Here is a 23058-nt window from a genome sequence, read left to right as displayed (position 1 = left end):
AAACACAAAAAAGAAGAAGAAGAAACACATATAAAAGAAAACAGAACTCCCTCTTTTTTAATTTCTCATCTTTAGTTAACTTATTTTCCTGACTTCCTCACGCCTCCCTTTTTTGTATCCCTTTTAAGAATTGGTTCAGCAAATTCATACCCTATTAGTTTATCTATTATCAATCCCATCTTACATTTTACCTTGTTGCTAGAACCCCTTCAATTCATTTCAATGTCATCAGCATTCAAAAACTTTACAATATTTCTGTACAATATTTCTCTTTCTCATACTTTAAATATCAAACCTCCTTCAATATACAATATCCCAGGAATGGGAGGGAGCATACTTCAGGCTGTGGTGTATGCTGGGATTCCATGGACAGGAGCAGTCTGCCTGATGCACTGCAGCCCGTATTTCCTCTGTGGAGGAATGGGTTAGCCAAACCCAGCTTTGAATGAATGAATGAATATTTGCATCAGCCATTGGCCGTAGCAATAAAACAACAATACGATATGCAAAGAATATAAATAAAAAGTCAATTATATAAACTTTACATTTCAGGGTATTGAATCAATAGTCAAATAGTCACTATCTTATTCTGATTGCCCCAGCTAAAAACCTTGCAGCCTTTGCTGTCACCTGCTCATCTTGATCTGCCAAGAGAAAGGATGCTCTGGCAGTGGTTGGGCGACCTGGAATGGACAATAAGAGAGGGGTGATAATCTTATTCCTCAAGTCTTTATAAAGAGTGCAAGCCAGAAGGGCATGCACCACCGTTTCGGGACTGCCATCTTCACAGAGACATGAGCGTTTTTCATGTGGAATCTGTTGGAATCGTCCCTCAAGTACAGCCGAGGGCAATACGTTCAATCTTGCGAGAGTAAAAGCGCATCTATATTTTAGAATTGCTAGGTTATGCAGCTAGGGTTCCAGAGAGTCAAAATTGGAAGGTGGAAAATAGTCATACCATGGGCAAAATGTCCTTTTTGTGGCCAAGTTGTTCTGACGCTCAATATCATTTAAAGGTAAAGGTAAAGGTACCCCTGACCATTAAGTCCAGTCGCGGACGACTCTAGGGTTGCGTGCTCATCTTGCTCTATAGGCTCAGGGAGCTGGCGTTTGTCCACAGACAGCTTCTGGGTCATGTGGCCAGCAGGACTAAGCCGCTTCTGGCGAACCAGAGCAGCGCACGGAAACACCGTTTACCTTCCTGCCGGAGCGGTATCTATTTATCTATTTGCACTTTGATGGGCTTTTGAACTGCTAGGTTGGCAGGAGCAGGGACTGAGCAACGGGAGCTCACCCCGTCGCGGGGATTCGAACCACCGACCTTCTGATCGGCAAGCCCTAGGCTCTGTGGTTTAGACCACAGCGCCACCCGCGTCCCTTCAATATCATTTAGGCGCTGACAAATTAGACTGTTTGCTTTACTAAAACGCAAAGTGAGTAGCTGTTGTGGTGATAAACCACAAGAGTGAAGTTTTGGATAGACAATTTTTAGCCCAAACCCAGCTTGACCTGATCTAGTAGGGCCCTTCACCACTTCAACTCTTTCTCCCACCAACAGGAAACATCCGTAAAGTGGAATCTGGAATACCTCTGGCAATTCCTCCTTTCCTTTTTATTGATTTAGCCTGCAAGAGTTATAATAGCTTAATCAAGCCTCTGTGTCAAAGCACAATCTATCTTTGAATAGCAGGTGTTGCTGGTGGTGGAGGAGGGAAAAAACAAGGGAAGTCTGTTTCCTTCCTGTCTTTCTTGTGGGACTCCCGGAAGCAGCTGGCGGGCTGCTCTGTGAAACAGGAAAACTGGTCTGCATGGCTTCTCCGTTTGGCGGGACCCGGTGCAGTTCTTGTACACTTTAATCCTCGTTTAAGCACCGATTTGCTTGTTAAAGCTAGATGGAACCTCCATGGCTGTGTTCAGTCTACCTCCAAATGCCAGCTGCTTGCAAATCTAAAAAAGGTTAAGATTCTAGGCCTCATGCTCCTGAGTAAAAAGGATGAGTGAGAAAAGAGGCTTTTCTATCTTTTCCCTAATGCTAGGAGCTGGGGGAGCCCACGCAATGGAGCTGAATGTGGACGGATTCAAGACAGTCGAAAGAAAGCGTTTCTTGACATGGGAGCACAGTGAAACTATGGAACTGGGTGCCGCGGAAGGCAGTGAGGGCCTTCAACTTGGGTGACTTTAAAAAAGCATCAGAGGATAAAAAGGCGGTTGGAGGATGGATGGCGGCTAACAGATTGAGGTTGAATCCAGACAAGACAGAAGTACTGTTTTGGGGAGACAGGGGACAGGCAGGTGTGGAGGACTCCCTGGTCCTGAATGGGGTAACTGTGCCCCTGAAGGACCAGGTGCGCAGCCTGGGAGTCATTTTGGAGTCTCAGCTGTCCATGGAGGCGCAGGTTAATTCTGTGTCCAGGGCAGCTGTTTACCAGCTCCATCTGGTACACAGGCTGAGACCCTCCCTGCCCGCACACTGTCTCACCAGAGTGACGCATGCTCTGGTTATCTCCCGCTTGGAGTACTGTAATGCGCTCTGCGTGGGGTCACCGTTGAAGGTGACCCGGAAACTACAACTAATCCAAAATGTGGCAGCTAGACTGGTGACTGGGAGCGGCCGCCAAGACCACATAACACTGGTCCTGAAAGACCTGCATTGGCTCCCAGTACATTTCCGAGCGCAATTCAAAGTGTTGGTGTTGACCTTGAAAGCCCTAAATGGCCTCGGTCCAGTATACCTGAAGGAGCATCTCCACCCCCATCGTTCTGCCCGGACACTGAGGTCCAGCGCCGAGGGCCTTCTGGCGGTTTCCTCACTACGAGAAGCCAAGTTACAGGGAACCAGGCAGAGGGCGTTCTCGGTGGTGGCGCCCACCCTGTGGAACACCCTCCCACCAGATGTCAAAGAGAACAACAACTAACAGACCTTTAGACGACATCTGAAGGCAGCCCTGTTTAGGGAAGCTTTTAATGTTTGAGGCATTACTGTATTTTAATATTTGATTGGAAGCTGCCCAGAATGGCTGGGGAAGCCCAGCCAGATGGGTGGGGTATAAATAAATTATTATTATTATTATTATTATTATTATTATTATTATTATTATTATTATTATTTATAGCTACCACTATATGGGCCACTGTGAGAACAGGATGCTTAAACAGCTACAGGGCTGTTTGGGTGTTCTTATGGAACCTCCAGGTTCAGATGCAGTCTATACAGCTCAGACGTAGGCGAACTCAGCCCTCCAGCAGTTTTGGGACTACAACTCCCATCATCCCTGACCACTGGTCCTGTTAGCTAGGGATGATGGGAGTTGTAGTCCCAAAACATCTGGAGGGCCGAGTTTGCCTATGCCTGATCTAGGTTGTCAGGGGTAGTTGATTACCTCCCAAGGTGAGCTAAGCCTGGCAGGACAGCTTACTCTATGGTTTTAACCCCTTCAGGCAGGTCTCTCACAGTCTTCTCATGAGCATCTCTGCCCAAAGGAAACAAGTCAGTCAGTGGAACCAGGATGATGGGCTCCACAGTCCTTGCTGGCATTCAAGCTGAGCCTACTCTCACCTGCCCCGTATTAAAAAAATAGTTGGCCAAAAGCAACATTGGATAGGGACTGGGCTGGGAAGGGGAGAAATTTGCTCTGGTTCATATTGCAATTGCACTTCTTGAAGCAAATTGTGGCTATTATTCCAAATTCACACTTTTCTTAATTTCCTGATGGGGTTCTCCAAGGAGGAGGGATGGGGGACCTGGGGAGAAAAAAGGAGAATGTTGCTGCTGCTGTTTGTTACCGGTCCTTCACCCCAAGGTGCCAGGGAAGATTACAACGTTTAAATGCAATATTAACAGTTGAAAACAACTTACAATCACAGAAATAGCCCGGGTCCTAAAAAAAACCACAGACCTGACACTCAAGGCAGTAGAAACATGAGATGATTGGACCCCACTGAACTCGAAGCATGGGAACCCCCAACCAAAAAATTATAATTTGGCAAAATATTTGGACTTTATGATATGTATTTGTACAATTTGGAATATTTAATGTGATTTGATTGGTTTATTAAAATGGAAAACTTAATAAAAATTATTTTAAAAATAATAATAATAAAACCCCAGACCTCTCTGATCTCAAATAATGCGAAAGGTAGGCAAAGCGATGCACAGAAATGCCTTATATTGCGGGAAACGGCTTGCAAAAAATGTGTGTGCGAGACAGAATTCTGTGCATTGGGATAAATGCATGCCAAAAAATGCTAGAGAATTTCCACGAGGACTTTCCTTTAAAAAAATAAATAAATGCAAGCGGCTGTTTAAATCTGAGGAGCCGAAGAAGGACCAATGAGAAAGCTATTGAAATAAAAACAGGCTGTTTCTCAATCTCCCTATGCTAGACGGCAGGACTAGGCCAAGTGGGCTCACGGTTTTGGCTGCCCCTTCTTCTTCTGCCCCGCCATGGCTGCCTGTCTTAAGGAAATGGGAACACTCTGTGCATTGGAAAAGAAACCTTTATTTCTTTGGTTTTCAGTCTGCGCAATCCCTGAGTCGAAATCCCCGAGATCTTGAGCAAAACTCTTCTCAAGGGACGAAAGAGAGAGCAACCCGTTTTTTTGCTGCAAGCTAGTCCTCCTCTGGGGCTGCTGTCCAGGGTGCTGATCTTGCAGCGAAGGATGGACTCTTGCCTGCAACTCACCAAGGCCGCAATTCATTAAAAGCTCTGTGCCTGCCGCTTTAAACAGCCGTGGCTCCCTCAGCCCGAGGCACCCTGGGAACTGTAGTTTGCTAAGGGTGATAAGCGTTGTTAGGAGACCTTCCAACCCCCCAGTAGAGCTACGATTCCCAGAGCGGTTTAGCAAACGGTCCCTTTCCCTAGGGAACGCTTTCCCATCAACTGGCGCCTGAGCTCTATGGTTCCCATCAACCTCGTCAGAGACCATCATGATCAACAGCCAGAGGTGGTGATACAGACGTCGAAAGGATCTGTGACTTCAGAGGAGAAGCAAAAATTAAAAAAAGGAGTGGCAAGGTCTCTCCCCCTCCCCCCGCACCAAACATAACAAAGTAAACATCCGCAAACAGCATTTAAAGAATATAAAACACAACATTTCTTCTCATTGATGATGGACCAGGAAGGTTTGGGATAGAGCTCCGGTGTACACAGCCAGAGGTGGTTTTGCGGTTTACTGCCCATCACTCTCCCCTCTGGATTTTTCGAAACTCGGTTTTCATCTCCAAGTTTCTAGTCCTTACTGGCTGCAGAGATGAGCTGCGGAAGACACAGGCTTCTGAAGACATCGGAAGGGAGGCTGGGAGGGGCTGAGTTTCTGATAGGGCCACCCCACAAACAAGTTCTGTGGGTGCTACCGGCCTGCCAAAGAGATCACAAGAAGCACCCCTCGCCTTGTTTTCTCACGACAGGGTGAACCCATTTATTCTTCTCCAGCTGGCCTGATCCAACAGGGCTCGTCTCATGCCCTGATGGAACCTCCAGGCCCAGAAGCAGTCTACCTGGACCCCTCGCTTCTTACAGGCATTTGAGCACCGTGAGAGTGGATGAGTCCTGTTATGTACTGAAGTTCTCACCCTGGGCCAGCAGGGGGATACTGTAGATAGTTATGCAAATGAAGGATCGAAAGTGACGTTCAGTGATTGGATAGTTTTAGAAAGTTGTTACAGTAACGTGGTACTGGAGCTCTATATAAGCAGGCTGGCTGAGCCCTTCAGTTCAGTTCTGTCCTGGCCTGTGAATAAACAAGAGCTGTCTGAAGAATCGCTGTGTCGTCTGATATGTTCACCCACAACTTAACAAGTCCCCTCTCGCTTGATCCTCTGCTTATGCGGCCCCCAGGTCCAGAGGCAGTCTATCTGAATCCCTAGGTCCGTGAAGGATTTGGCAGATGTTAAATTTCGTGTCTCCCCCTCCCCACCCCGCATGTGCATTCCTTTCCACCTTTTTTCTCCTCCTCCTCCTCCTCGGTGGGTCTCACAACTTCCCCTCGTCGATGAGACGGTTCATCCCCTCGCAGATCTTCTTCAGCCGTGGCTGGTAGGGTTCCCCAGGGCTGTACAGCTTGGCGAGGAGCTCTGTGTCGGCAAAGTGGTCAAAGACGTGCCGGATGCGCCCGTGAGACTTGGGCGTCAGGTGCTTCTCGACCAGCCGGAGCAGCAGGTCCCTGCAATCTCTCAACAGCTCGGCCAGGACGGCCTTCTCGAAGGTGAACTCCACCTCGTGGAAGCTGATGGCCGTCATGGCTCCTTGGTGGAGCTTCCTCTTGAACTCCTCTGCCAGGCCCAGCTCCTCGGGGCTGAAGCGGTTGTTGCGGTACAGGACGGAGATCTTGACCGCCACCTTGATGAGGTTCTTGATGACCTTCTGGGACTCGGTCCGGTTCTGCGTGTACTCCTTGGAGATCCGGTAGAGCTCGTCCAGGATCTCGCTGCTGGTGTCGTCAATGAACATATTGGCCATGGACTTGCTGGCCATTCGGCTGAGAATCTTCTTCTCGGCCTGCATGGCCAAGTTGCGGGAGCTGAACGCCTCCATCGTGGCTGCCTGGAAAAGGCAACGGAGAGGTTTTATAGGGCAGGCTGGACTCACCCCAGGATAACCCTCCTCTCCCCAGGCCACTGTTAAGGATAATTACTTAATTTCCCGAAATGGGAATATTTACTTACGTTAAACTACTGTGTACTTTTAACATGGGGTTTCCCCTCTCTCATGTGATATGCTGACTGTTAGTCACATGAGAATGTCATTCCGTTTCTGTTGTGACTGTTATTCCACTAACTGTCGTTTTTAACTGGCTTCTGTTTGTGTGTGAGAGGGAGAATGGCTGCTGACAGAGACTTCTCAGGACAGTGTTGTGTCTATATGATCTGTCTGAACATTCTCTGTGTCGAACCAGAATTCGGAGGTGAGGAATATAAGAGTTATGTGTGGGATAACCAGCCAGATATAACCAACATGCTTAAGTCTTAATTAATGCATGAAGGGGTTAAAACCATAAAGCTGTCCTGCCAGGCTTAGCACACCTTGGGAGGGACTTAGGTAATCAAGACTTTGTTCCCCTCCTATCTACCTGAAAAGCTCAGTGAGAGGGTTGCTCCAAGCTCAGACCGCATGGCTCTTACAAGCCATTCTTGTGTTCCTATACCAATAATTTAAGAACTTTCACCACTGTAATGAAGCCACGTTTTACTGCCTGTGCATTGTTTTCTGAACGCTGTATGGAAAAAACACATGAATATGACCTTTAGAGAGTTTGTAAGTAAACCATTTTTAACTTACCAAACATGTCGCCTTTTTCTACGCTAGGGGAAGAGGGGACTATTCTGGAGCTCATTCACGAGAGCATATTTTAAAAGCCTAACAACCTATGTTTCCACACTTATTTTGTGATTTTACATCTCTGGAAGGGTTCTCTTACCAAAGAGTACTTGCCCCAAACCTGGATCTTGGCTTCCATGGAATTCTCCTTTAATTTAACTTTCCCCCCCTTGCCACCAACAAAATCAAGGGTTGGGCATGCAGCCCCTGGGGTAATTTCATGGGGGTGGGGATAGCACTGAGGGAGAGGAGCAAAGCAGGAAAAGTGGGTGGTAGGTGACAGAAAGAGAGAGGGAGAGACAGACAGATAGACAGACAGACAGAAGTCTATAACACTGTCTACCAGTGGCTCTGGCCTTGCCCATTGTCAGCATGCAGCCCCAGACAGATACTCATTTTTGCTGCAGCAGCAAAACCCCCCAATGCAATTCTAGGCTGCATTGACAGAAGTCTAGTGTCCAGATCAAGGGGAGTGATAATACAGTGGTACCTCCGGTTGCAAACAGGATCCGTTCCGGAGGCCCGTTTGGAACATGAAAAGAACACAACCTGCAGCGGCGCGTCTGCGCACACGTAGGTTGCAATTCACTGCTTCTGCGCATGCGCGCGACGTCATTTTGCGCGTCTGCGCATGCGCGAGTGGCAAAACCCGGAAGTAACCCTTTCCAGTACTTCTGGGTAGCTGTGGGATGTAACCTGAAAGAATGTCACGTGAAGCGGACGTAACATGAGGTATGACTGTACTGTTGTATTCTGCCTTGGTCAGATTCCACATGGAATTATGCATCCAGTTCTGGGTACCAAAGTTTGAGAAGGATATTGAGGAGCTGGAAAGTGTGCAGAGGAGGGCAGCCAAGATGATCAAGGGTCTGGAAACCAGGCCTGATGAGGAACAGTTGAGGAAGCTGGGTAGATATGATAGCCACCTTCACCTGGAGTACTGTGTCCAGTTCTGGGCACCACAGTTCAAGAAGGACACTGACAAACTGGAACGTGTCCAGAGGAGGGCAACCAAAATGGTCAAAGGCCTGGAAACGATGCCTTATGAGGAACGGCTAAGGGAGCTGGGCATGTTTAGCCTGGAGAAGAGGAGGTTAAGGGGTGATATGAGCCATGTTCAAATATATAAAAGGATGTCATATAGAGGAGGGAGAAAGGTTGTTTTCTGCTGCTCCAGAGAAGCGGACACGGAGCAATGGATCCAAACTACAAGAAAGAAGATTCCACCTAAACATTAGGAAGAACTTCCTGACAGTAAGAGCTGTTTGACAGTGGAATTTGCTGCCCAGGAGTGTGGTGGAGTTTCCTACTTTGGAGGTCTTTAAGCAGAGGCTTGACAACCATATGTCAGGAGTGCTCTGATGGTGTTTCCTGCTTGGCAGGGGGTTGGACTCGATGGCCCTTGTGGTCTCTTCCAACTCTAGGATTCTATGATTCTATGAAATATCTGAAGGGCTGTCACAGGGGAGACAGAGCAAGCTTGTTTTCTGCTGCTCTGGAAGGTAGGACCCAAATCAACGGTTTCAAGGTACAAGAAACACGATTCCAATGAAGCACCAGGAAGAACTTTCTGAGAGTAAGAGTGGTGGACTCCCCTTCCTTGGAGGTTTGTAAGCAGAGGTTAGATGGATACTTTTTTAGCTGAGATTCCTGCATTTCAGGGGGTTGGTCTAGATGACTCTTGAGTTCCCACCCTACAATTCTATGATTCTATTAATGTGGCCCTTGACAGAAATATATATATATTATATGTATACAGTCATATCTCGGGTTACAGCCACTTCAGGTTGCTTTTTTTGGGTTACGCACCCACCAAAACCCGGAAGTACCAGAATAATAATAATAATAATAATAATAATAATAATAATAATAATAATTTATTATTTATACCCCGCCCATCTGGCTGGGCCTCCCCAGCCACTCTGGGCGGCTTCCAACAAAACACCAAAATACAATAACCTATTAAACATTCAAAGCTTCCCTGAACAGGGCTGCCTTTAGATGTCTTCTAAAAGTTTGGTAGTTATTTTTCTCTTTGACGTCTGGTGGGAGGGCATTCCACAGGGCGGGTGCCACTACCGAGAAGGCCCTCTGCCTGGTTCCCTGTAACTTGGCTTCTCGCAGGGAGGGAACTGCCAGAAGGCCCTCGGAACTGGACCTCAGTGTCTTCTCAAGTTACTTCTGGGTTTTGGGCGGTCGCGCATGTGCAGAAGCACTAAATCGTGCTTTGCGCATGTGCAGAAGCGCCAAATCGCAATCCACGCGTGTGCAGACGTGCTGCTGCAGGTTGAAAATGTGCGCCCCGCACGGATCATGTGCGCAACCCGAGTGCCCACTGTATATTCCGCACTCCTGCAATAAAGGAAGGGTGTATGTGTGCGTTTCTGCGAGAGGGGTGCGTGTGGAGAGAAAATATATTCTCATCCATCTATGGGACACTGGAAGCAGCCAACATCTGCGGAACTGACCGCAGGAAGGTATCTTTGCATGCTCAGATAAGGAGCAAGGCGGTTGATGCTGGCCATGAACGACGGACCCAAAATGCCGGCTGAGTTCGGAAGAAGAAGCTAAATCTGAGAGTCTCAGAGCAATGTGGCAAGCCAAGGCAGTTCTGCATTCTGCACATGACGTGCCTGTGGTTTTTGCTCACTGTGAGGAAGTGGGCCTCAGATAAATCCTGCTTTAAGACGCCGCTGCTTTGGCAGAAAGACGGACAAACGCGGCTACCCCTCTGGGAACCGAACCTACCTTAACTCTTTTTTTAAAAAATTAATTGCAATGATTTAAGCTCTGCTTGGTCTCTCCGTACCTCCTCAGTAGGGTGAGTTGTTCAGGGATGCCCAGCGAGGAACGTGGGGTTGTGGCAGTCTTCGTACACCAACACCGCGACGGAACAGGCCTCTCCTTCCACTCCTGTGAACCAGTGCACCGCCAAATCTCCAAATGCGGCTTGCAGGCGCAAAGCTGATTTTTTCTGTAGCCTCTTCTTTTTAAAACCAGGATCCGAGAGGGATCTGCCAGGCACCGTTGCAGCCCTGCCTTCTCACGATGCTTCGGAATATATTTTTAAAAGTCAGCGTTTCCTTCCCTTCTCTTCTCCTCGCCACCCCCACAGATGCGCTGGGGTTTCCTGTTTTTATCCTTCTGTCAAAAGCCAACAAGCTCAGCTCTTTCCTGAAGTCTGTTTCAGAGTTTCAAGGTGGTGGTTGAGCGGCACACAATAGAGCCCTCCTGACCTTTCGCTCTGCCCCTCTGCCCAATTACCGTATTTTCCGCCCTATAAGACGCACCAGACCACAAGACGCACCTAGTTTTTGAAGGAGGAAAACAAGAAAAAAAATATTCTGAATCCCAGAAGCCAGAACAGCAAGAGGGATCGCTGCGCAGTGAAAGCAGCAATCCCTCTTGCTGTTCTGGCTTCTGGGATAGCTGCGCAGCTTGCATTCGCTCCATAAGACGCACACACATTTCCCCTTACTTTTTAGGAGGGAAAAAGTGAGTCTTATAGAGCAAAAAATACGGTACTTTCTTTTTTGGGGGGATGAACATCTTGAGCGAGAGAATCATCAGCCCCGGGAAAAGGCGGAGTCGAGGTCCCCGTTTGCAAGGAAAACTTTTTGGCGGCTGGCATGACGAGAGCCTCCAGTCTTTAGTAGCGGGGAAATGTAGTCCCTTACAATCTGCTCACGCCACACCTTGCAATGCTTCTTGGATCCTTGAAGGGGAGGGCTGCTCAGTGGCTAGAGCACCTGCTTTGCATGCAGAAGTTCAATCCCCAGCGATATCTCGAACCAGTGGTTGGACTTCGTAGAATCGTAAAGCACCCAGGACAGATGGCCGTCCAACCTCGACTTAAGGCAGTTTCCGACACTGCTGTTTAAATCAGCCCCTTATATCAGGACAATGAAGACTGGAACCTTATTCTATTTTTGAAGGAAAGCTGCAGAACTCAATGGTTAAAGTACAGTGGTACCTCTACTTACGTTCACCTCCGGTTACGTATCCTTCGGGATATGTACGCGGCACAAACCCAGAAGTATTTTTCCGGGTTTCGCCGCATGCACAGAAGCGGTCCCTGCGGTTGCAGAAACCTTGGGATCTGACTGGAGCTCAGTAATGGATCCCGTCCGCAACTGGAGGCACCACTGTACCTGCTTGTCTGACTTGGCACAAGGCAAATTCCTAAGTCAGCCCTTGGCATGGACTGGGAACTTAGCATTACAGTGGTACCTCATGTTACATATGCTCCAGGTTACAGACGCTTCAGGTTACAGACTCCGCTAACCCAGAAATAGTGCTTCAGGTTAAGAACTTTGCTTCAGGATGAGAACAGAAATCGTGCTCCGGCGGCGCAGCAGCAGCAGGAGGCCCCATTAGCTAAAGTGGTGCTTCAGGTTAAGAACAGTTTCAGGTTAAGAACGGACCTCCGGAACGAATTAAGTACTTAACCCGAGGTACCACTGTATTTCAAAGGGAGTACAGTCATAACTTGGATCCCAAGCGCTTTGGTTCTTGGACGTTTTGGCTCCTGAACGCCGCAAACCCGGAAGTGAGTGTTCTGGTTTGCAAACGTTCTTTGGAACCTGAATGTCCGGCGTGACTTCCGTGGCTTCCGATTGGCTGCAGGAGCTTCCTGCAGCCAATTGGAAGCCGTGCCTTGGTTTTGGAAGTCAAACGGACTTCTGGAACGGATTCCGTTCGACTTCCAAGGTACCACTGTTGTGGAGTACATGATTCACACGCAGAAGCTTCTGGGTTCAATCCCTGGAATTGTCTCCTGTCTGAAAACCTGGACAGCTGCTGCCAGTCAGCGCAGACAACACTGGGTGAGATGAACCAATGGTCTAATGCAGCAGAAAGCAACTTCTTCCCCCCCTGCTTAAACCTCTCCCTTCTCCAGTCCTCATGGTTCATTCAGAACCATGAGGACTGGAATCTTATTCATTTTAAAGGGAAGGATAGTAGCTCAGGTGTGCAGCCTGTGAGTCATTCGGGACTCACAGCTGTCCATGGAGGTGCAGGTTAATTCTGTGTCCAGGGTGGCTGTCTATCAGCTCCACCTGGTACACAGGATGAGACCCTTCCTGCCTGCAGAGTGTCTTGCCAGAGTGATGCATGCTCTAGTTATCTCCCGCTTGGACTACTGCAATGCGCTCTACGTGGGGCTACCTTTGAAGGTGTCCCGGAAACTGCAATTAATCCAGAATGTGGCAGGTAGACTGGTGACTGGGAGCGGCCGCCGGGACCACATAACACCGGTCCTGAGAGAACTGCATTGGCTCCCAGTACGTTTCCGAGCACAATTCAAAGTGTTGGTGCTGACCTTGAAAGCCCTAAACGGCCTCGGTCCAGTATACCTGAAGGAGCGTCTCCACCCCCATCGTTCTGCCTGGACACTGAGGTCCAGCGCCGAGGGACTTCTGACAGTTTCCTCATTGCGAGAAGTGAAGTTACAGGGAACCAGACAGAGGGCCTTCTCGGTGGTGGCTCCCGCCCTGTGGAACGCCCTCCCACTAGATGTGAAGGAAATAAGCAGCTATCCTATCTTTAAAAGACATTTGAAGGCAGCCCTGTTCAGGGAAGCTTTTAATATTTAATGCTGTACTGTTTTTAACACTTGATTGGGAGCCGCCCAGAGTGGCTGGGGAAACTCAGCCAGATGGGCGGGGTATAAATAATAAATTATTATTATTATTATTATTATTATTATTATTATTATTATTATTATTATTATTATAGCTCTGCTTTGCAGGCAGCCAGTGCCAATAGGCATATCCAGGTAAGAGACCCCTGTCTAAAACCCTGGAGACCACCTGCCAGTAAGTGTGGGGAACACACAGCTTGATGAACCCCACCGGCCTGACTCTGACAAAGGCATCATGCTCTCTTCTTCCTGTGTTCCAGATCCTTGTGTGGTTTGTAAAGGGGGAAAAAAACGAGTAACAAAAAAGATTCTTGCAGCTACATCCTTGCCTCTTGCATATCCTGTCCCCTTTTAACGATTCCTCTGTTCCAGGAGGGAGGATGCTAATTAGCTGGCTGACGAGCCGCAGTTTAGCCTTGCCACTTAATGGCTTCCTGGCTCCGTGTAATAATGAATGAGTGTGTCTTAATTGCAGGGGACTGAAATAGACATCCTTGACGGTGTGTGGACCCAGGCGCAAGCCCTCAGCAGGCATATTTGGGAGGAGAACAATATCCTCTAGGTATGCCACCCCCCCTACTGTATCCTGGCAGGGTCTGGGGAGCTGAGCATCAGGCAGAAATCCAACAAGTGCAGCCCTCGTACCTTCCTCTCGTTCTATGAGGGCCGGGTCACTTAGCTAGAGTCACAGCAAGGCGACATAAAATGAGGGTCGCCATTCCCGGCTGTCTCCTCAACGCCGTGCTCAGGTTAGTGGCAACAGAAGCAGAAACAGGCAAAACTGTGAGGCGAAACTGTTTTTCCACACTTCCGCCATCTCAACGAAAAGGAGAAAAGCAGAACTTGAAAGGCATCGATGGGGAAATGCGAGCGAAGCTTTTGAAATTGGGAACAGCACGGGGAGAGAAGGGTGTGGGGAGGGACTTTCCGGTCTCACAAGTGTGGAATTTAGGGTTTTTTGCCGAGCGAATTTGATTGGCGGGAGGCCCTAAAAGGCGACTTGTGGTTGACCTGTGGAACTTCCTTCCATATGACGGGGTGGCGGCTGCTAGGTTCAAAGAAAGGGTTGCACAGATTCTTGGAGAGGCTTCATCTGTCTAGAGGAACCTCCATATACAGGGATAGGCTACCTTTTTGAACATTTGATAGCGGGGACAAATAGTGGCAGGGAGTTTTCTCAGGGAGACACCTGGCTGTCCACACTGTCAGGAACCTGGGTGCAAAGCAAGATGGAACTATTTGGGTCTGATACGGCAAAGCGGTTCTTATAGGGCTGAGGCAAGCTGTCCTCATGCTGGAAAACTGTGGCCTGCTCCCTTTGCCAAAGGAAAAAAGGCTGATCTTTGCCTCACCCATGCATCACCTTTGTGCAGCTGCATTTTCAAGTCTTGAGGACTAGCACCTTGCTGTACACTTTCCAAAGAAAGTAAGGCACTCAACCATGCACCCAGAACACTGTCCAGACACTGAGGTCCAGCCCCAAGGGCCTTCTGGCGGTTCCCTCCCTGCGAGAAGCCAAGTTACAGGGAACCAGGCAGAGGGCCTTCTTGGTGGTGACACCCACCCTATGGAATGCCCTCCCACCAGATGTCAAAGAGAACAACAACTACCAGACTTTTAGAGGACATCTGAAGGTAGCCCTGTCTAGGGAAGCTTTTAATGTTTGATGTATCACAGTATTTTAATATTTTTTTGGAAGCCGCCCAGAGTGGCTGGAGAAGCCCAGCCAGATGGCCGGGGTATAAATAATAAATTATTATTATTATTATTAATTTCTACATTCTGCCCACATGTGGTCTCATCTTAAAGGACGATAACCATTCAGACTAGCTTCCCAGCAGTGCTAAGTTTCAACATTGCAGGGGCTTGGACTAGCGAACCCTTGGCGTCCCAACTCTACGATTCTGTCGCGCTTTTCATGGGCCTTTGGCGCATTAATTCCCATGTGCCCAGCCTCAAATGCCTGAGGTCTATTTACTCTGCGTGGGGTCCCCATGCACTCTGCCCATGCCCAGGGGCACTGTGGTTCTCTCGGAAGACTTAGCCTGCCCTAAGCAAAAGCCCTGACTTAGAAGCTTAGCTTCTGGGGCCGAAGTTTTCCCTGATCTTAACCTGCGGACACACTTCCCGGTTTTTTGTTCTCTCGCCGCCCCGGTGACTCAACCCCGCCGACTTGTTGCGGCTCGCCCGGGAGGAGCACGAATGCTCAGCGTTTGTTGAAAACAGAAAAGAGACCGGCGGTCGTCTCCTTGCCAAAACAGACCTGCCTTCTCTGCCCCTTGCTCTGAAGCACCTCTGTTATTGAGCCCTCCCGGCAAAGCGCGCCTCACTCACCGTGGGACCACGATGCTCTGCAAGTCATGCGAGCGGCCCTCCGCCGGTCCTCGAGGAGCGAAAGCAGAAGCAGCCCGGACCCAGCAGGCAGGAGCGAGACTCTCGGGTGGCCTCGGGGAGACTTCCTCGAGCGACAGGCCCGCCCTGTGTCAGCTGACGGATCTCGGCTTCATTCTTCACAGGCGGAAAGCACAGCTGCCTGTTGAAAGGTGCCCAGGGAGCAGAGCGACTGTCCGGCCGCCTCGACCGTCTGCATATTTTGTGACCTGCTCTGTGAGCATCTGTAGCCTGGAGGCTTCCCCACCCACTCCTGCTGGGAGGTTCAGCTCCAGACTTGACCAGACAAGGCCTTACCTGCATACCTGAGCATGTGTGCGTGTGTGTTTCTCTGCGTCGCTGGCGCCCACGAGGATGTCGGTGCAGGGCCTTGGCGGCAGCGGCGTCTGTTTGGGCAGAGCATTTGGTTCATTTATTTATAACAATAATAATTTATTATTTATACCCCGGCCATCTGGCTGGGCTTCCCCAGCCACTCTGGGCGGCTTCCAACAAAATATTAAAATACCATAATCCATCATAACATTAAAAGCTTCCCTAAATAGGGCTGCCTTCAAAGTCTGGTAGTTGTTGTTCTCTTTGACATCTGGTGGGAGGGCGTTCCACAGGGCGGGTGCCATCACCAAGAAGGCCCTCTGCCTGGTTCCCTCCTAACTTGTAAATTTACTGTATTTTTCCATGTATAATACTATATCCCCCCACATTTTTTTAGGTTTAAAATTGGGGCTTTGTCTTATACACGGAATGTTGCAATTAAATATATAAATAAATTTATTTCTTCATTTTGGGCTCAAAAAATAAGGGCCGTCTTATACACAGAAAAATACGGTACAGTGGTACCTCGGGTTAAGTACTTCGTTCCAGAGGTCCATTCTTAACCTGAAACTGTTCTTAACCTGAAGCACCACTTTAGCTAATGGGGCCTCCTGCTGCCGCCGCAGCACGATTTCTGTTCTCATCCTGAAGCAAAGTTCTTAACCCGAGGTACTATTTCTGGGTTAGCGGAGTCTGTAACCTGAAGCGTCTGTAACCTGAGGTACCACTGTATTTCATCACGTAGCGCAGTGGTTCTCAATCTGTGGGTCCCCAGGTGTTATTGGACTACAACTCCCATCATCCCTGACCACTGGTCATGCTGGCTAGTTATGATGGGAGTTGTAGTCCAACAACGTCAGGGGACCCACAGTAGCGGAAAAAAAGGAGACAATAAAATTGTGGGTTGGAAACAGCTAAAAACAAACACTCGAAAGCGTGTGCACCGATAAACCGAAAGCAAGCAAAACTCACACATCAACAGGGTTGGGTTGCCTGAAGAAAAAATGCTTTTAGCGGGTGCTGAAAAGAGTACAGCGAAGGGGCCTGCCGGATGCGTCAATGGGAAGGAGTTCCGAAGTACTTTTATATGGCGCCCCGCCATATTATTTCCCTGTTTTACGAGGTCTCGTAAGCGAAAGGGAAGAGGGGGAAAGGGAAGAGGATCTCTGCCCTCAGGGAGTTGACAATCTAAGCTGGACATTGGAATGCGGCAGAGGGGAGGGGACAGGAAGAGGTGAAGGCCGAACATGGGCCAAGGGACAAGTCTCTGCCCGCAAGGCGCTTACACAATCTCAGTTCGACTGTAAGAAACGGGTGGGAGAGAGAAAGGCGAGCAGTTCAAGGGCTGAGCATGAATGAATAATCTCTCTCTCTGAGAGTTTGGTTCCAGTTTGGGGTGTGTGACCAAAATGGGGTTCAGCCAAAGACCTCGTGGGAAAGGAGGGTTTGGAGGAGAAATTGTCTGGCCTGGGACCCTTACTCCCCTCCAACCTCCTAGGAAGGGGTCAGCCCACCACTGGGGTGTTATTTTGGGAGCCTCATTTGAAGAAGGACGTTGAACATCCTTAGTGTAACCAGCGGAGCTTAACCAGGGTGGTGAAGATAATGCCCAGTGACAGTCAGGAGGAGGCAGAAATCAGATTCAGGCCCAGAAGCGCTATAGATTTATAGCACGATGATAGCCTTTTAAACAGCCATGGCTTCCCCCAAAGCATTCTGGGAACTGTAGTTTGTTAAGGGCCCTATTTTATTTCTCAGGCCTACATTTCCCAGAGTTCCCTGGGAAGAGAGATTGGTTCTTGGAGCACTCTGGGAATTGTACCTCTGTGAGTGAAATGTGTGTGTGTGTGTGTGTGGGGTCTACTAACAACTCTCAGCTGCGCTCTTGTTGTTGTTGTTGTTTAGTCGTTTAGTCGTGTCCGACTCTTCGTGGCCCCATGGACCAGAGCACGCCAGGCACTTCTGTCCTCCACTGCCTCCCGCAGTTTGATCAAACTCATGCTGGTAGCTTCAAGAACACCATCCAACCATCTCATTCTCTGTCGTCCCCTTCTCCTTGTGCCCTCCATCTTTCCCAACATCAGGGTCTTTTCCAGTGAGTCTTCTCTTCTCATGAAGAAGCTGCGCTCTTAACAAACTACAATTCCCAGGATTCTTTGGGAATGACTGTGAATGTGGTGTGTACAGTGCAAACAGGGACCTCAGTTTGGAGTTAAGGCTGAAACTATTTCCACTTTCCAAACAAGGCAGAAATGCAACCAGCCTTTGAAATTTGCATTTTGAATTTTGTTAAGTAATGAGTTTTGCACTTTGAATTTTGCAACGCAGTTCTCCAGCGAGGTCTCCAGGGGTAAAGAGGGAATTTAAATCCTTAAGTATGAATGAGCCTCGCGTACAGAAATGCATTACATTAGGGAAAATTGTGTTGGGTTCGGCCAAACCCCACATCCCAATGCGATTTGGGTCAGCTCAGGATTTGACCAGAGAGGGGTTGTGTTAGGCTGGCCCAGGGTCACATCAGGGCTGCCCCAAAGCGCTGGATCTGGCCCCAAATTGGATTGTGTGTATGTGTGACCTCTAAGGTCCTCAGGTCCTCCTGGTGGACTTAGCCACTTCAGAGGACCAGGTGCTGGATGAGATGGGGTCTTCGGTCCCGATCCAGCAGGCAGGCTCTTCACTTGCAACGATTTCTCTGTTTCTTCATTTATTCATCGCCTCTTAAACCACCATCTCAAGGCAGTTTGCATATACCATAATTAAAAACCAGAAAAACAACAACAGGAAATGCTTTTAAAGCACGACCGAAACCTTAACAAATGTGTCCCACCTCGTCTGGCTGGCGTGGGGTTTGATTCAGTAGCTGTTTCGCTTCACAGAAGCAGCAGCAGCGTGATTGATTGATTTAACGTTTTACTGATTCTCTCCGAAGCCGTCTTGTCCTCCCCTCCCGGAAATCGAAAGTTTCCGTGATGGACGAGTGAAAGGAGGGAGGCTGATTATTTTTCTGAGCACCGAGAAATGCAGATAAATCTTTTTAAGGGGATGGAAACGCTTTCTCCCACGCTGTGCTGAAGAGGAGACCTGTTGAGCGGCGGCGAATGCTCGCCCCCAAATCACAGGGGCAATTTCACCCCCTTTCTTCTTCTGGCTGATCTTTGCTGATTGGGCAGATAGCTTTGGGGTTTCTAAATAAGACTCCTTCTAATGCTTGACACACAAATGCGTGGTGGTGGTTGCGACTGCGTAGAGGAAGCACCCAGCAAAACCGCAAGAAGCCGAGAGGAAGCCACGAGGCAGGGTGAGGGGCAGATAAGGGGAAGTTTTGCTGAGCGGAGACTTCATAAAGCGGTGGGGGTTGTGTTTGTTTAATCAGTCCATCGGAACTGCAGAAAATGCAAAATATACAAGGGGGGGTGCCTCAGCAGAGGAGAAAGCCATTGGCAGCTGTGCGAAATAATAATAATAATTAATAATGATTTTTTTTATTTATATCCCACCCTCCCTAGCCGACAGAGCCTAGGACTTGCCGATCAGAAGGTTGGCGGTTCGAATCCCCGTGACGGGGTGAGCTTCCATTGCTTGGTCCCTGCTCCTGCCAACCTAGCAGTTCAAAAGCACGTCAAAGTGCAAGTAGATCAATAGGTACCACTCCAGTGGGAAGGTAAACGGCGTTTCCATGCGCTGCTCTGGTTTGCCAGAAGCGGCTTAGTCCTGCTGGCCACATGACCCGGAAGCTGTACGCCGGCTCGCTCGGCCAGTAAAGCGAGATAAGTGCCGCAACCCCAGAGTTGGTCACGACTGGACCTAATGGTCAGGGGTCCCTTTACCTTTACCTTTACTCCCCAGCCGACGCTGGGCTCAGAGCGGCAAACAAAAATAAAAGTAACACAACATTCTAAAATCAATTCAAAATCAAATTAATGGCAACCCTGGGCTAGAGTTCTGTGAAGATTACCGAAAGAGAGAGGGGGTCAGACTCTGCCTTGGGCAAAGGCCTGGTGGAACAGCTCCATCTTGCAGGCCCTGGGGAAAGATGTCAAGTCCCGCTGGGCCCTGGTCTCTTGGGACAGAGCGTTCCACCAGATCGGAGCCACAGCCGAAAAAGCCCTGGCTCTAGTTGAGGCCAGCCTAACCTCCCTGTGGCCCGAGACCTCCAAGACGTTTTTGTTTGAAGATCGTAAGGTCCTCCGTGGGACATACCAGGAGAGGCGGTCCCATAGGTACGAGGGTCCTAGGCCGTATAGGGCTTAAAAGGTTAAAACCAGCACCTTAAACCTGATCCTGTACTCCACCGGGAGCCAGTGCAGCTGGTACAGCACCGGATGAATGTGATCCCGTGACCCCATAAGGAGTCTCGCCACGGCATTCTGCACCCGCTGGAGTTTTTGGGTCAGTCTCAAGGGCAGCCCCACGTAGAGCGAGTTACAAAGCAAAGACAGACCCCAGATGTCAGAAATGCGATGCGGAGTGTTCCACAAAACCGTTGAGCCAGATGCGGAAGTCGTTTGACCCTGCCCCCCCCCCAAAGCTCCCATCAGCCCTATTGGCCAGTGGTCAGGGGTTTTGATAGGGACTGGGAGTTCAGCAGCAGATGGAAGGCCCCAGGCTCCTCCAGGCCATTGTTAAAGGCTCTGCAGAGCCCAAAATGGAGGCCACCCGCAGAAGAGGTTCCCCGTCGCACCCCTGCATGAACAACCCCTGCCCTCTCCTCTTTTCTGTTCAGATTCTGCTGCGCCCATTTGCACGGCTGGGTCTATGCATTGCTGCAGAATGGTGCACCCTCAGGGGAGGGTGCCTGTCGCACCCCTGGCTGGCTGGCTGGCCCTTCTTGGCTTTCCACCCCGTGTACAAACAGGGAATGGAAATGTGCCTCCTTCTCCTCCTCAGTGTGCACATCTATGTATTATCATAGGTCTAGGGTATTGGAGTTTGTTAGCCAATGGTAGAAATTAATAAATGGTAGAAATTAACAATATTTGGGACAGGAAGCTGCAGAACTGCGCCAGACAGGAAATTCCCGGGTTAGCTTATGGAAACCAGACTGGCCAGGCTGGCTAACTGCAGAGCCGTTGAGAAATAATGGGGAGTCAGGTGCTGGAAATGCAAAAAGCCACCCCCTCCATCTGAAGGCAGTCCTGTTTAGGGAAGTTTTTAATGACTGATGTTTTAATATATTTTTAATCTTTTGTTGGAAGCCTCCCAGAGTGGTTGGGGAAACCCAGCCAGATGGACAGGGTGTAAATAAGAAATTATTATCATTACAGTGGTACCTCGGGTTAAGTACTTAATTCATTCCAGAGGTCCGTTCTTAACCTGAAACTGTTCTTGAACCTGAAGCACCACTTTAGCTAATGGGGCCTCCTGCTGCTGCCTCGCCTCCGGAGCACGATTTCTGTTCTCATCCTGAAGCAAAGTTCTTAACCTGAAGCACTATTTCTGGGTTAGCAATGTCTGTAACCTGAAACGTATGTAACCTGAAGCATCTGTAAGCTGAAGCGTATGTAACCTGAGCTACCACTGTATTATTATTATTATTATTATTATTATTATTATTATTATTATTTTATATTGCTCCCAGGATGTCACAGGAAAATGTGTCCCTTTTGAAATCTAAAGGTGTTCTGGAACAAGAAGCAGGAAGAAGCTAGAACCATCTTGACTGCTGGCTGGAGGAGACTGAACTGAGAGACTAGGGGGCATTTTGGGTCTCACAATCTCACCCTGAACAAAGCGCTTTCTTCAGGGGCGAGATCTTGCACAGCACCCACAAATGTGTGCTTTCGGGGCACCGTGCATCTTTGGGGGGCCATGATCTCACGCTGGCCCCATTTTTTCTCACACGTCCCATTTCCACCCCCTGCATTCTGGTCAGAGGGGATGCTATCCCTGGTCTCAGACAAATGCTGCCGGCCCGTGTAGACAACCCAGGGCTAGATGGGCCAGTGGGGTGACTCAGTTTAAGGCAGGTTCTTGTGTTCATGTAAGATGGCTGAGGGTGACAGGAACCGTCGAGTTTCAGGGCAGGATAAGTGGAAGCGAGGGGACGCGGGTGGCGCTGTGGGTTAAACCACAGAGCCTAGGACTTGCTGATCAGAAGGTTGGCGGTTCGAATCCCCACGACGGGGTGAGCTCCTGTTGCTCGGTCCCTGCTCCTGCCCACCTAGCAGTTCGAAAGCACGTCAAAGTGCAAGTAGATAAATAGGTACCACTCCGGCGGGAAGGTAAACGGCGTTTCCGTGCGCTGCTCTGGTTCGCCAGAAGCGGCTTAGTCCTGCTGGCCACATGACCCAGAAGCTGTACGCCGGCTCCCTCAGCCAGTAAAGCAAGATGAGCGCCGCAACCCCAGAGTCGGCCACGACTGGACCTAATGGTCAGGGGTCCCTTTACCTTTACCTTTAAGCGGCAGCAAACAGAAAGATACAAAGCAATAGCCTCGTTCAACCACCTGGGGAAAAAACATGACATAAAGAGTCAGGTTGAAATCCACCTAGCCTGTCCGGCAGCAACAAAGGCACCTCGAAGGCAATATTGAAACTCTCAAAAGTTTCACTGGAATGCAGTTTGCCTTCACGGTCCGCCTGAAATTCCTTTCACAGAAGAAGCTGTGGCGTCAGCCGCCGCAGTCACATCAAAGAGTCCTGTGGCGCCCTGGAGGCTGGCGCAATTTATTATGGTGCAAGTGCTTGAAACCGTTTCATCAGAGGTAGGAAGAAGGATCCTGAACTGATGGCTAGATACACAGTGGTACCTCGGGTTACATACACTTCAGGTTACAGACTCCACTAACCCAGAAATAGTACCTCATGTTAATAACTTTGCTTCAGGATGAGAACAGAAATTGTGCAGCAGCAGCGGGAGATTCCATTAGCTAAAGTGGTGCTTCAGGTAAAGAACAGTTTCAGGTTAAGAACGGACCTCCGGAACCCGAGGTGCCACTATATATCTTTTTTCAAATAATTTTTCAAATTGGTTTTACACAATTTCATACATTTTAACTTTAGCAGTTTCAAACGTTAAAGCAAAAGGTTCTTTTGAACCTTCTGACTTCCTCTCCCTCCCTCCACAGGTTCCAGATTTAAGATTGAATTTTCTGCCTCTTTTACCATTATCCGTCTGTTGTATATCCATAGTTACCGTAGTGAATTCCACATTACAAGTGTCATTGCATCCCTGCCAATGATTTTAACTGTTTACAGTGGTCTTTTAAAGAAATTAAGAATTTACTCCTGCTTTTTAAAAATACTCGATCTTCCTGGTTTCGGATCTTCCCCGTCAGCTTTGCCATCTCTGCGTATTCCATCAGTTTTGTCTGCCATTCTTCTTTTGTTGGTACCTCTCCTTCCTTCCATCTCTGGGCTGGTAGCATTCTCGCTGCCGTCATTGCGTTCATAA

The 23058-nt window shown here is 48.9% G+C and overlaps 1 protein-coding gene and 1 long non-coding RNA gene across 4 annotated transcripts; one reads left to right on the top strand and one right to left on the bottom strand.

Moving 5' to 3' along the window:
• Positions 1-4479: 4479 nt before the first annotated feature.
• On the bottom strand, positions 4480-15700 carry TNFAIP8L2 (TNF alpha induced protein 8 like 2). 3 transcript variants are annotated; one of them, XM_082202586.1, is made up of 2 exons: positions 15295-15700; positions 4480-6542 (listed from the first exon to the last, which is right to left on the bottom strand). In XM_082202586.1, exon 2 carries the CDS (start codon positions 6531-6533, stop codon positions 5973-5975), a length of 561 nt encoding a protein of 186 aa, XP_082058712.1. In that variant the 5' UTR covers positions 6534-6542; positions 15295-15700; the 3' UTR covers positions 4480-5972. The 3 variants fall into 3 exon arrangements, with proteins under 3 accessions (XP_082058712.1, XP_082058713.1, XP_082058714.1); XM_082202587.1 differs by lacking the exon at positions 15295-15700 and adding an exon at positions 10126-10261; XM_082202588.1 differs by lacking the exon at positions 15295-15700 and adding an exon at positions 6665-6748.
• LOC309520769 lies at positions 6816-13242 on the top strand. Its single transcript, XR_014214395.1, has 2 exons — positions 6816-6903; positions 10134-13242. It is a non-coding gene; the product is annotated as an uncharacterized lncRNA (long non-coding RNA).
• Positions 15701-23058: the final 7358 nt, after the last annotated feature.

The sequence above is a fragment of the Podarcis vaucheri genome (assembly GCF_965113315.1).
Source record: "Podarcis vaucheri genome assembly, chromosome: 16".
Classification (NCBI taxonomy): domain Eukaryota; kingdom Metazoa; phylum Chordata; class Lepidosauria; order Squamata; family Lacertidae; genus Podarcis; species Podarcis vaucheri.
Note: the sequence above shows the minus strand (reverse complement) of the source record. Positions and strands in the feature narration are given on the sequence as shown.

What these genes read in the sequence shown, in the direction of transcription:
- TNFAIP8L2 (XM_082202586.1), bottom strand. Translation starts at nt 6,533, where the DNA reads ATGGAGGCGTTCAGCTCCCGCAACTTGGCCATGCAGGCCGAGAAGAAG.